Source organism: Mauremys mutica, chromosome 20 (assembly GCF_020497125.1).
Source record: "Mauremys mutica isolate MM-2020 ecotype Southern chromosome 20, ASM2049712v1, whole genome shotgun sequence".
NCBI lineage: Eukaryota > Metazoa > Chordata > Testudines > Geoemydidae > Mauremys > Mauremys mutica.
The window spans coordinates 18,863,399-18,877,132 of NC_059091.1; the positions used below are offsets into that span (position 1 = coordinate 18,863,399).

General features: G+C 57.9%; 1 protein-coding gene across 6 annotated transcripts in view; it reads left to right on the plus strand.

The window, feature by feature from the left end:
• LOC123353516 (adhesion G protein-coupled receptor L1) overlaps window positions 1-13,734 on the plus strand; it is a 93,975-nt gene that overhangs the window by 64,570 nt on the left and 15,671 nt on the right. For 5 of the 6 annotated variants that reach the window (XM_044994648.1, XM_044994643.1, XM_044994644.1 and 2 more), the window contains exons 5-9: window positions 152-166; window positions 8,812-9,612; window positions 10,804-11,118; window positions 11,831-11,934; window positions 12,271-12,456. In XM_044994648.1, coding sequence (XP_044850583.1) covers window positions 152-166; window positions 8,812-9,612; window positions 10,804-11,118; window positions 11,831-11,934; window positions 12,271-12,456 — 1,421 coding nt within the window. The remainder of the gene's footprint in view (window positions 1-151; window positions 167-8,811; window positions 9,613-10,803; window positions 11,119-11,830; window positions 11,935-12,270; window positions 12,457-13,734) is intronic. The other variant, XM_044994647.1, reaches the window with a different exon arrangement.

The window sequence follows — 13,734 nt, forward strand, 5'->3', positions numbered from 1 at the left end:
CGGGGCGGGAAAAGTTGCGGTAAAGAAAAGGTTTCTTTGGGGCGGGGGGGAAAAGCAATTTAATCTCTTCTCTCTTTTTTTTTCCTTCTTCCCTTGCACTTTTTTTTTTTCAATCTATTTTTTTTCTTCTTTCTTCCGATGCTTAAAGTAGAAGTGGAACAAAAAGGTAAACAGAACATTACCACTGACCCCCTAAACCTAACACCTTGTTATATTCTCTGTGGCCATATTAAATGTGAACTCCATCTCCTCTGATCCTACCCCGGTCCCTCTTTTCCTAACTTACCTTTTTCCTCCCAGACCCTTCCCTCTCCCCCTCCTCCCCCCCCCCCCAATTTTCTCTCTCTGGTCTTGTTAATTCCAATTGGCCTCCCGAGCTAAAATACAGGCCCTTTCGCCACCTGCCCGATGCAAAACACAGGCCAACCAGCTCCAATCTGGAAAGGATTTTTGTAACCAAACTGGAATCCAAAGTCTGATCCATGATTCCTTGGCTCGTCTGCTCGTGGGGGGCTGGGGGGGCAACCATTAATGTCTGCTCGACTTTTTACCTCCTTCAGGGGAACTAGTCATGGGGGCTTCCTCTCCGTCTTTTTTTAATCATTCAACTGAGTTTCTCTGCTCCTCTGTTCATGTTTCCATGGCAACCAGTCGGGTATCTACCTCAGTCACCGGCTTTCTCTTTCTCCTCTTGATTTCGGTTCTGTCTCTTTTTTATGATTATGATTTCCTAATTCCTTCTTCCCCCCCTCCCTTAACACGGGATTTTAAAAAACGTGCTTAATATGAGCGGGGAGGGAGCTGACAGGTCAGATGGGCTTATTGATTGGTTTAAAAAAAAAATTCCGTCCATTTGATTTCAATCGGCAAATTCCCTTTTTGACTCCCTCTGCTTCGTGGCCAGGCGGTTGGCCAAGGGAGGGGTGGATCTCCATGGATTTGGGTGCTTACATTGGTTCAGCATGGGCGTGCAGCTATCCCTGTTTGGGACAGCGCGTGACCCTGTGTGCAAATCCCCATGAAGTCAATGGGACTTTCACTCCCACTGAAATTTATTTCATTAATGGTAGTGTTATTTATTGTACTGATCATTAGTACACAAGGAGACTTCAAACATTAGAACAGAAGCACATGCTTAAAGTTAAGCACCTGCTTTACCAGGGTGCCAATTCAGAATTCTTTCCCACACCCCAAGCAGGAGCTCCTAAACCTCTTGGGTTCTTTTAGTAAAAGCCTGGCTTAAAGTGCCCACTTTCATTTCCTTTGACTTTGTCTCATTCCTCCCGGCTTGTCCTCTCTGTTAACCCCTGGAGCGCTCTGCTAACGAGACGACGCACAACTAAAAAACACAACCCCGATTTGTTTATATATATATTTCTGTCTACACACATATATATAAACCAGCTTTTTAACACTTAGCAGTAGTAATTTGTTGGGTACGTTTGTTTGGTTTTAGTTTGTTTTTACTAACCACTTTAATATGGAATTTTATGTTGTTTCTTTTTATTCTTTTTTCGTTCCTTTATTTCTTTTCTTCTGATAAATCCTGGGTTTGGGATTCTTCTTATTTTTTTCCTGCCTGTTAAAAGAAATTAAATTAAGCAAAAGCTGCACTCATGGTCTTTAACTCGATCTGTTATTGCCAGAAGGGGCGGGGATGCAATTGATTTTATATACACCTCTACCCCTATATAACGCGACCCGATATAGCACGAATTCTGATATAATGCGGTAAAGCAGTGCTCCTGGGGGAGGGGGGGGGGGCTGCGCACTCTGGCGGATCAAAGTAAGTTCGATATAACAGTTTCACCTATAACACGGTAAGATTTTTTGGCTCCCAAGGACAGCATTATATTGAGGTAGAGATGTATATATATATATATATTTTTTAATTTGACCATCTTGGACCTTTGTGGAGGTTTCTAGTTCAACGTAAGTACCAGGAACGGCAGGGAGAAAACGAGATTTTTCTAACGAGCATTGGGGCTGTCAGAGGCAGCAGTAGGAAGCCAGTAAATTAACAAATTGATAATTGCTCAAGAGACAACAGAAAAAAAAAAAAAAAGCCAGGCTTGATTCTTTCCAATCCATGTTTTTCTCTCTTTCTCTCGGCTTATTTTGTATTTCCAAGTGCACTGGGGTGGGGGGGGGCAGATCTATATTTATTTTTGCTGGGGGGCTAAACATGCTTTTTTCCCACAGGTCCAGCAAGGATCCCATGGTTCTGGGGCGTTAAAAACCTTCCTGATGTGGCTTTTTTTTGTTTGTTTTAAGTTGATTGTTTCCTTGTCCATTTCGGCCCCGGCTGCCTCAGACTGTGGACAGCCCACTCCCATCCCCTGTGCGCCCAGGAGGGATAGAAACCAGCTAACCCCCCCTCACCCCATCTTTAACAATGTGTTTCTCCTCCTCCTCCTCTCGCCAGGAGCCCTCCATCCATCCCACCTCACCACCCCCAGCCTGGGCCGTGGGGCCAGCCCGACTGAACCTGTGAGTCTCAGAGAGGAGTCTGTGATCACCCCGAGTGGGACAGGAACGGGGTCAGATCACACAGCTGGGGCGAGAGCCCCCAGCCTTGAGTAGCAGCATGGACCAACCCCCTCCACCCCCCCAGCACCCACGCTAAAGAGCAACTCTGCTGGTTTGCACCAGCTGTCGATCCTTTATCCGTCCGGGGCCTGGGCCACAAGAGGGCAACGCACACAACTGCACACACATACTCAGACATGCATGCGCAGAACACAGGAGACCCTGCTCACATATGTAAACATGCATGAACATGGAACATGCACACGCACGCCAACAGGCAAACACAGATGCACCCACCCCCATGCATGGCCATGCACACACATAGGAACATGAATGCTAACATGCCCACATACATGGGAGCACATATATGTACCCATGCACACACACTCTCTGATTGCATCGCCCAGTGCAGCTCTCCCTCGACTCTCAGAGCATTGGCCTGGATTTACCCCTAGCTCCGGATCTGGGTTCATCCCAGGCCCCGGGAAGCTGGGCAGCAAAGATGGGCCGAGGGTGGCACCAGGTGGGTGAGACGGGAGTGGGCGTGGGACAAGTTTCAGAGCAGGTGCAAACACTCCGGAACCAGCGCTGGCTGGCTGCCATCAGGGACTGAGGCCATCCCCAGCACTGGCCTCGGGGCAGGTAGGGGATGGCAAAGGCAGGAACATCTCCCCTCTTCCCCTGGGCATGAATCCCTGTCTCTCTGCTGCCCCTGGCTGGCAGGAACTGGGCAGTGCACTAGGCAGGTGGGATGGGAGCCCCTCTGGGGCAGCGCAGGGGGCAGGTGGGGCTGAGAGCAGGGAAAGGCCTAGGACTGCCAAGGGCATCAGGATGAGCCCAGAGGGTCCCCGCAGCTGGAGCTCACAGGTTCAGGCGGAAAGGTCCCACGTCCCGCTCCAGCTCGTCCTACCAGGCTCCCTCCCAGCTCGATAACGACCTGCTGTGCTGGCAGAGGAACCTCGGCTCGGATCCCGGCTGGTGACGTGTGTGTGTGTGTGTGTGACACACACATCGGGGTTCAATGGACACACCGGCCATGCTAATGCAGGAGAGATGTGGGCGGGTGCTGGGAGAGACACCCCCAGCGTGGGGCCTGAACTTGCCTCCCCCCAGCTGTGATGATTCCATGCAGAGGGGGGGACGGGCTTCGAGCAGGTTAGCTCAGACCTCAGCCCCATGCTCTGCACTTTGGGGGACGCGGGGAGCTGGATCGGGGTCCTCCCGCTGAGTCATGTGGAGTAGATGGATCGTCATCTCCCAGCTTTCCCCATCCTCCAGTTAAATGGGAGTTTGCAGCTGAGCACAGAGGAGGGTCAGCGGTGACTTGCTCATAGCACATGGGGAGACGGGCGCCAGGGAGGAAACGTGGCCCAGTGGTTAGAGGCTCGAGATCAGGGCCGGCGCTTCCATTTAGGTGACCTAGGCAGTCGCCTAGGGCGCCAGGATTTGGGGGGGGACGGCATTTTGCTGGGAGGGCGGCAGGCGGCTCCGGTGGACATGCCGCAGGCGTGCGGAGCCCCGGGACCAGCAGACCCTCTGCAGGAACGCCTGCAGCATGTCCACCGGAGCCGCGGGACCGGCGGCGAAATGGGTAGAGCCGGCCCTGCGCCTAGGGCGCCTCGAGATCCAGGATCAGCTCCCGCCAGACTCCCTGTGTGACAGGGGGCAAATCCCTCAGGCTCTCACAAGTGTAGTGGGAGGATCGATCTATTAGTGATTGTGAGGTGCTCAGATACTATGTGAATGGAGCCACAGAGTGTAAGTAGAGGGATGACGTGTGGGGATGGCTGGCTAGAGAGGTGGGGTGTATCAGGATAGGTACATAGAGGGGAGTGTACAGGGATAGGTAGATGGGAAGTCTGGGGATGGATGAATAGGGATAGGTGGGGGTGTTTAGGGAAGGCTGAATAGAGGCATGTGTACAGGGGTATATGGGGGGTATATGGGCATGGTTGGATAGAGGAGCATATACAGCAATAGGTAGGGGCTGTCTGTGGATGGATGAATAGAGGGGTGTGTACAGGGATAGGTACGGGGTGTATGGGGATAGGTGGTTCGATGGGCGTGTACTGGGATCAGTGGGGGTGGATGGGGATTGGTGGATGGGGGTGTGTACAGGGGTGGGTAGGTAGGGGGTGTATGGGGATAGATGATTAGAGAGGTATGTACAGGGTAGATAGGGGGTGTATGGGAATAGGTGAATGGGGGGTGTACTGGGATCAGTGGGGGTGTATGAGGCTAGGTGGATGGGGGTGTGTACAGGGGTGGGTAGGTAGAGGGTGTATGGGGATAGATGGTTAGAGAGGTGTGTACGGGGTAGGTAGGAGGTGGATGGGGATAGGTGAATGGGGGCGTGTACTGGGATAGGTGGGCGTGTATGCGGCTAGGTGGATGGGGTTGTGTACAGGGGCAGGTAGGGGGTGGATGGGGATAGGTGGATGGGGGGTGTACTGAGATCAGTGGGGGTGTATGAGGATAGGTGGATGGGGGTGTGTACAGGGGCAGGTAGGGGGATAGGTGGTTAGAGGGGTGTGTACAGGGGTAGGTAGGGATGGTTGGTTAGAGGGTGTGTACAGGGGCAGGGAGATGGGGATAAAGGGGCATTTACTGGGGTAGATCTGAGTCCTTCAGGAGCCTGTAATCTAGCACTGGCTCTGAACAGCATGGAAGCTCGTAGTGGAACCAGAGCGAGGTGAGTCCCCCGGGTTGCTGTGACTTATCAGGCCCAGTGTGAACCCTGCAGCAGGAGCAGTGAGTGAGGAGCTGAGCAGTGGATTCCCCTGGGGGCAGCGTTGGTGGGGCAGACAATGGGTGTCGTGTCCAGTTGCGGGGGCCTCGTTGGAAAGAGGAAGGGAGGCAGGGAGAGATGCCAGGACGACGAGGCCTGGAACCCTGCCTTGGCGAGAGCGTGGAGGAGCTTCAGCTCCAGGCTTATGGGAGAGCCGGGCCGAGGTGACTCAGTCACAGCCACGGGCAGAGAGCAGGTGGCTGGTCAGTCTCCCCGACAAAGGCAGAGCAAGAGCCAGCGGCTGGAAGCTGAAGCTGGGGAAATTCAGACTGGAAACACAGGTCTTGTTTTTAGCGGTGATGGGGAATTAACCGTTGGCTCAATGGCGAAAAGGCTGGGGTGGGTTGTCCATCACTGGAGCTAGACAGCTAGATACTGTGTATAGGGAGAGATGGGGGGTGGTGACTGGGGAGAGACTGGCCCAAGGGCAAGCAGCAAACCCAGATATGGAGCCCAGGGGTCCTGATTCCCAGCCCACCTGCTCCATTCACTAGCCTCACTCCGGAGACTGTTTTGTGCTTAGAGCAGGAGGGGCTGGGAGCCAGGACTCCTGGGTTCTCTGCCTGTCTCTGGGAGAGGAGTGATGTCTAAGTGGTTAGATGGGGATGCTGGGAGCCAGGACTCCTGGGTTCTACCCCCAGCACTGCCACTGAGTCCACGTGACCTTGGGCAAGTCCCTTCCTCTCTCAGTCCTTTCCCCTGTCGTTAGACATGAGGTCACAGGGCAGAGTTCGATGGAGTCTGTGCTCAGCAAAGGGCTATTTATTACTCACAAGGCAGTGGGTAATGAGCATTGTGGCAAGCCAAGTAGAGGTGTATTGTGGGAAGGGGCGCTGGGGTGACCATGCTTCGAGAGGTTCAGAGACCTCCCTGGGTCCTGTTGCCCAGTCCCCTCATGCCAAAGGCTCCAGTTGTGATTCTCATTGGTACAAACACCCACAGCAAGGGGCAGGCAGCAGGTGCAGTGACCAGGAGGGGGTTAATTCCTCCGGGGGCCAGCAGGGGGCGATGTAGCTGGCAGTCTAGTCCCGCCATGGAATTATTGCTGGGAGATTCCTTCTGCCACACGTGCCAGGGCGCAGGGCTCCCGGCTTGGTGTAGCCAACTGAGCCTGCTGGCACCACGGGCACTCGGCCCATCCTGCGCGCTAAACCCAGAGCAGAGGATTCGCTTGGCACTGGATCGTGCCCCTCTAAGCCCCAGCGATGCCAGGATGGCTGCCAGCCATGGCCCTTTCCCCATCCCCCCATGCCACAAGGTGGTGTCTGCAGCAGGCGAGGGATAAATGGCCCCTGTCTGAGGGATGCAGATGGGAGATGGGCTGGGCATGGATGGGGGGGTGACGTGAGGCCCCCAGGACCAGCCGCCCCACCCTGACAGGGTGCTTGATCCCCCCTCACACTCCCACCCCCAAGGGAGGCGGTGCCATTCATACTGACTCCGCCTCCTGTTGACTCTGTCTCCCCCTCTGGCCGCCTGGGGGTTTGCATCCAATCCCGCCGTGTTCGGCACCTGCAATCTCTGCTGTGGATCCTCTGCTCTGGCCCGTGGCTTCATTTCTCTCCTTGCAGCACTAACCCTCCCCACCCCTGTTTTCTTCCCCAGCCTCTCTCCAGCTGCCCCAACACACCCAGAGGACGATCGCTCCTGTCCCCTCCACCACCTTCCCTGCTCCATTTTCCTCGCTAACAACTTTTTCCTCTTGGCTCGGAACCCAAGTTCCTCCCAGGTCATGTCTGGGTCAGGAGGGGAGGGGAGGGGGTTCTGCTCGCTGTCTCACCCCACCCCCTGCCCTCCATCTCCCCTGGCTGTCACTTCACCACCCCACCCCATGTGCACCAGTTCTCATGACTCATGCTGATCTGAATCAAACCTGGCTGTTAAGGTCACTCCAGAGACGTCCAGGGTGGGGCGAGATGTGGGAGCGTGGGGGGCCTGGGGGTGGGGAGCAGACCAGACTGCTTTGATCTTCTGTCCTCCTTCCATCAGCTGTTCGTCCCAGGAGGGAATCCGGCACCGTCTGCTAACCCCACAGGCTGCTGATCCCAGAATCTTTCCAAGGGGCAGGATCTCTCTGCAGGGCTCTACACTAACCCTTCCCTGCCCCACAGGGCCACGGGACACCCCCTTAGCTCCCCCACACCCAGCGAGACGTCTGCTGGACACAGGATCCCAACCGGGGCTCTGCTGCTATTCCTTTTGAATTGGCAAAATGTTGGATCTTTTGCTTTGCTTATTTTTCATTCCAACTGTGTGTTCCCACCCTCAAATCGGTGTCACTCCAATCAGTGTGTAGGAACAGGGGCTAGAGGGGGACGCATCTATTACCCCCTCATCCCACCTTCCGAGGGGAAAGGATTTCTCGCCTGAAGAATATCTGGTGACAGCGGGAGAATCTGGAAGAATGTTAACCAGAGGGGAGTGGGGTCTGGTGGTTAGAGCAGGGCTGGGCGCCAGGACTCCTGGATTCTATGGAAGTTCTGTGGGAGTGTAGCCTAGTGATTATGGTAAGGAGCTGGCCATCAGGATTTCTGGCTTTTATTCCTACCTTCTCAAGGAAGTGGGATCCTAGTGGAGAAATTAGAGGGGCTGGAAGTCAGCACTCCTGGGTTCTATCCCCAGCTCTTCCTCTGACTTCACTTTGCTCTGCCATGCCTCAGTTTCCCCACCTATTAAGATGCAGATTATAGTGCTGACCTGGCTACCAGCCAGGTGGGAGAATCAGCTAAGAGCTAGGCAGGGTCCTTCCAACCACTGGCTGATTGCTCCCTGCCTTTTCACCAGCATTCTTCATTTACCGGAGCTAAGCTGGGGTCCCGCCGAGAAACCCTGCATCACAAAGCCGGGGCCCAGACTTTGTGCACCCTGCAGCCTGGGCAGTCACTGGCAAATGGGCCAGATCTCATCGCTCCATTGGAGTCCATTGGAGTCCATGGGATCCTGCCCAGCCGAGGGTCTGCCCCTCCCCCCAGCCCTTTCTGACACGGTGACATTTCACCCTCCCTTTGTGCCAGTGTAAATTAGTGAAACCAGACCCAGTTCCAGCAGGGCCGGCCCAGCCCGTGCCACATCTCTCACCAGCTGGGCGGCTTTACCAGCTCTCCGGAGCAGGTGCCCACGCTGCCTTTATGCTGAGATCAGGCAGGCCACACCCTTCCAAATTCTTTTCTTTCTTTAGATCTGGGTTCCCCCCCAACCCTTGTCCTTCACAATGCCCCCCTGCCTTCCAACGCCCCCCCAAAAGTACCCCCCAAGCACTCTCTGCCCAGTAACAGAGATGAATCACCCATGACTGCAGCTGATCTCCGAACCGAGCATTGATTTTCATTCCTCCAGCCGACAGCCTGTTACAAATTTATTCTTTCTTCTCTTTTCTCTCTTTCTTTCTCTCTCTGTCTCTCATTCTATCACTCGCTCGCTCTCTTGATCCTCCTCCCCCCCTCCCCACTTGCCCCGATCTCCCTCCCCTCTCTGCTCCCACCCCCCCACCCCAGTATTCGTTTGCCCGGGGACCCTACAGAAGGTGCTGGAGGCCACGTCCACCCACGAATCGGAGCATCAGTCGGGCGCCTGGTGCAAAGACCCGCTGCAAGCCGGTGACCGGATCTATGTCATGCCGTGGATTCCCTACCGGACGGACACGCTGACAGAGTACGCCTCATGGGAGGACTACGTGGGCGCCCGCCACACCACCACCTACCGGCTGCCCAACCGCGTGGATGGCACGGGCTTCGTGGTGTACGACGGGGCCGTCTTCTACAACAAGGAGCGGACCCGGAACATCATCAAGTACGACCTGCGGACCCGCATCAAGAGCGGCGAGACGGTGATCAACACGGCCAACTACCACGACACCTCGCCCTACCGCTGGGGAGGCAAGACCGACATCGACCTGGCCGTGGACGAGAACGGGCTGTGGGTCATCTACGCCACCGAGGGCAACAACGGGCGTCTGGTGGTGAGCCAGCTCAACCCCTACACCCTGCGCTTCGAGGGCACCTGGGAGACGGGCTACGACAAACGTTCAGCCTCCAACGCCTTCATGGTGTGCGGGGTGCTGTACGTGGTGCGCTCTGTCTACGTGGATGATGACAGCGAGGCCGCCGGCAACCGCGTGGACTACGCCTTCAACACCAACCTCAACCGGGAGGAGCCCGTCTCGCTGGCCTTCCCCAACCCCTACCAGTACGTCTCCTCGGTGGACTACAACCCCCGCGACAACCAGCTCTATGTCTGGAACAACTACTTCGTGGTGCGCTACGCCCTGGAGTTCGGGCCCCCCGACCCCAGCACGGGTGAGCGCGAGGCCCCACACACCCCCACTGGGCACCGCCAGCCCCGCGGGGGGCAGGGCTTGTGAGGGAGCTAGGAGAGCCACCCCCAATGGTGGGGTCACAGCCCAGCCCCACCAGCGGGGGAACCCAAATGTCTCCTCTCCTCAGGTGGGGGAGGGGGTGCAGCCCTTCAGAACTTGGGTTTGGGGGCTATTCGGAGGGAGGCTCATAGGGTGGGCTGGAGATGTCTGGGGGTTGGGGAGGGCTCCTGGGAGGCCTCAGAAGGGCTCGGAGCTCTGTGTGGAGTTCAGGGGGTGTAGGGTCTCAGGGGGATCCTGTGAGGGGGTTTTCAGGGGGCTGGGGGGGGCTCCAAGGGAGTCATAGTCATGGGGGGGGGCTCTGTAGGATTTGTGGGGGCTCAGAGGAGGCTGTAGAGGGAAATTGTGGTGGATCATCATTGGGGGGTGGGTCTCATGGGGAGGGACCCACAGGGGCTCATGGGGGGTGTCTCAGGGACTTGGGTGTGTGGTGTCAGGGGGCCTGAGTGGGAGGGAGGGTCTCAGGTGTGCGTCTCGGGGGCATCACAGGGCTGGCGGAAGCGTCAAACGGGGGTGGAGCCCAGGGGCTGGCAGAAGGGGTCCAGGTGGGGGGGGGTGGGATTACCAGGGGGTTTATGGGGACAAAGGGGGTGCATGGCGGGACATGGGGTGTGGGGGGGAGGGGGGAGTTCAGGGTTGTGCCTGATCGTGTCAAGGGGAGGGAAACCAGGCGTGTGCACAGGGTCCATGGAGCCAGGGGATGTCCAGATTGGGGGTTCCCACAGCTGTGCATGGGGATAGGGGACTTACGGGGGTGGTTCCCAGGGCTGTGGATGGGAGTGGGGGACTGGGATAGAGGGTTCCCAGGACCATAACGGGGTGGGGGGAACGGAGGGCAGGTAACCAGGGCCATGAGGGTGTGGGGGACTCAGGGGGTTACCAGGGCTATGGGGGGAAGGACTAGGTGGGTTCCCAGGGCCGGAGGGAGGGAGGGGGAGTGGGGGGGTTCCCAGGGCATAGAGTGAGCAGGGCACTGGGGGGATTCCAGGGCCATAGGGAGGGAGGGGGACTCCGGAGGGTGTCCCAGGGCCGTAGCAAGGACGGAGCACTTGGGGGGGTCACAGGGTCATATATGGGGTGTCTGGGTCTCTAACATCCCTCCTCTCACCCCCAGGCCCCGTCACCTCCACGCCGCTCAGCACCACCACCACAGTGCGGCCCACCACGGTCACCACCACGGCCTCGCCTGCCGCCACCACCACGGTGCGCAGGGCCCCCCTCACCACCCACCCCATCGGCGCCATCAACCAGAAGGGCACGGAGCTGCACCCCATCACGGCCGCCGCCCCCAGCACCCGCAAGCCCCCCTCCTCCAACCAGCACGTCTCCCCTGAGCTCTTCTGCGAGCCCAAGGAGGTCAGACGGGTCCAGTGGCCGGCCACGCAGCAGGGCATGCTGGTGGAGCGGCCCTGCCCCAAGGGCACCAGAGGTAACGGGCAGCTGAGGGGCAGCGGGATGGGGTGGCAGGGGGCATTGACCCCCCTCAGAGTCTGCCGACCAGCAGGGAAGACGAGAAGAGGGGGGGGGATAGCTCAGTGGTTTGAGCATTGGCCTGCTAAACCCAGGGTTGTGAGTTCAATCCTTGAGGGGGCCATTTGGGGAACTGGGGCAAAAAATCTATCTGGGGATTGGTCCTGCTTTGAGCAGGGGGTTGGATTAGATGTCCTCCTGAGGTCCCTTCCAACCCTAATATTCTATGATTCTAAGAGTGGAGTCTAGTGGGTAGGGCGAGGTGCCAGGACTGCTAGGTTCTCTCCCCATCTCTGGGAGGGGAGTGGGCTGTAGTGGTTACAGCGGGGTCTGGGTGCCAGGACTCTGGGTTCTCTCTCCTGCTCTGCCCCAGTTTCACTGAGCTGAACAGCATGGGGCTGAGTCTGCCCCGTGTGGAGAATCGTGGTGTGGGAACTGCATGGTAACTTCCAGCCTGACCCCTAGAGGGCGACGGGGCCACACAAAGGGGGAAAATGCCTCTCCAGGCACTGCACCCCCCCTCCCAAGAGCAGAGCCCCCCCAAAGCCAGGGGGCATGGATGGGCCCTGCCTACACTGGGGAATCTGGGGCTGGGCTAGGCTGACAGGGGGCCCCCGACCATCTCCCTTCTCCCCTTCTCTGGTGCCTCCCGCCTCCCTCTCTGCCCGCAGGAATCGCCTCCTTCCAGTGCCTGCCAGCCCTGGGGATCTGGAACCCCCGCGGCCCCGACCTCAGCAACTGCACCAGCCCCTGGGTCAACCAGGTGGCACAGAAGGTACCGCTGCCCCTGCCTTTCCCCCACCCTCCCTGTGCCCACCATGCCTACTGTGCCCTCCATACTCGCCTCTCTGCTTTGGAGGGGCACCACTCGTACCCTATGTGGGAGCTGGGGGGCATCACTAGTACCCTACAGAGTGGGACCCAGGGCATGGCTTGTTCCCTACAAAGGGCCTGGGGGGAGCATGGTTCCTACCCTATGGGGCAGGATCTGGCAGGTCGCTTTTACCCTGCGGGGGCAGGGCAGGGGGCACTCCTACCCTATGTGGAGAGAACTGGGCCCGGCACCCGGCTCCCCTGGGCTGATCGGGGTCTCTTCCCCCTGTCCCGGCAGATCAAGAGCGGGGAGAACGCAGCCAACATCGCCAGCGAGCTGGCGCGGCACACGCGGGGACCCATCTACGCCGGCGATGTCAGCTCCTCCGTCAAGCTGATGGAGCAGCTGCTGGACATCCTGGACGCCCAGCTGCAGGCACTGCGCCCCATCGAGAGGGAGTCGGCTGGCAAGAACTACAACAAGGTGCAGGCGACTGGGATTCAGGGCTCCTGGGTTCTATCACTGACCAGGGCCAGCTCCAGACCCCAGCGCGCCAAGCGCGCGCTTGGGGGCGGCATTTTGCCGGCAGGGTGGCAGGCGGCTCCGGCAGACCTTCCGCAGTCATGCCTGTGGGAGGTCCACCAGAGCCGCGGGACCAGCAGACCTCCCGACTGCGGAGGGTTCGCTGGTCCCACGGCTCCAGTGGACCTCCCGCAGGCATGACTGTGGAAGGTCCGCCAGAGCCGCCTGCCGCCCTCCCAGCGCACCCTCCGCAGGCACGTCTGCAAGAGGTCCCCCGGAGCCGCGGGACCGGCAGTGCGCCCCCTGGGGCATGCCGCCCTGCTTGGGGCGGTCAAATTCCTAGAGCCGCCCCTGTCACTGACAGTGACCTTGGGCGAGTCACTTCCTCCATTCTGTGCCTCAGTTTCCCCATCTGTAAATGAGGATAATGCTCCCGAGGCAACAGGCTGTAGGGAGGTGTCCGTGTAGGTTAGTTCTGGGGTGCCCAGGCTGTGGGTGCTCTGACAGGGCCTGTGTGGTTAACCTCCTAAGGGGGAGCCCTATGGAACCACCCCACCCCATATGCCAGGGCATCTCTCACATCCCATCACACAGAGAAAGGTCCCTTCAGGGCATCTGCATCCCGGTCTATTCCTCTGTGCCAACCCTTGCAGTGTCCCCATGCGGGGCCATTTCTGTATGATATCATCATGACTTCTTAATGGCATCATCATGATGTATGATGACATGAGAGGTCTTTGTGATGTCATCACATGGTGCTGTGATGGGAGGGTGCCCACCTGTGATGTCATCACATGGTGCCGTGACGGGAGGGTGCCCACCTATGATGTCATCACATGGTGCCGTGACGGGAGGGTGCCCACCTATGATGTCATCACATGGTGCCGTGACGGGAGGGTGCTCCTCTGTAGTGTCCTCACATGCCATCAGGACATGAGGCTTCCTACTGGAGCCTCCTGCATTATGTCACAATGTGATGGCGGGTTTTGTGACGCTGCGTCACGTCACGAGATGACAACTCTTCATCCGACGCCATGACGTGGTGACGTTCCTTCACGATCTGCTGTCCCACTGTCGCGGGGGGCCGGCCCGCTGGGTCACAGTATGATGCCCTCTCTTCAGGGGGTCGTTCTCACCAGCCACTGGCCGCTGGCTGGCTTTTGAAAGTCTGGGCCCCCCACTCACTCAAGGGGTCACAGCTGGAATTGGTGACAGGCTTCATTGCACTCAGCCAGTTAC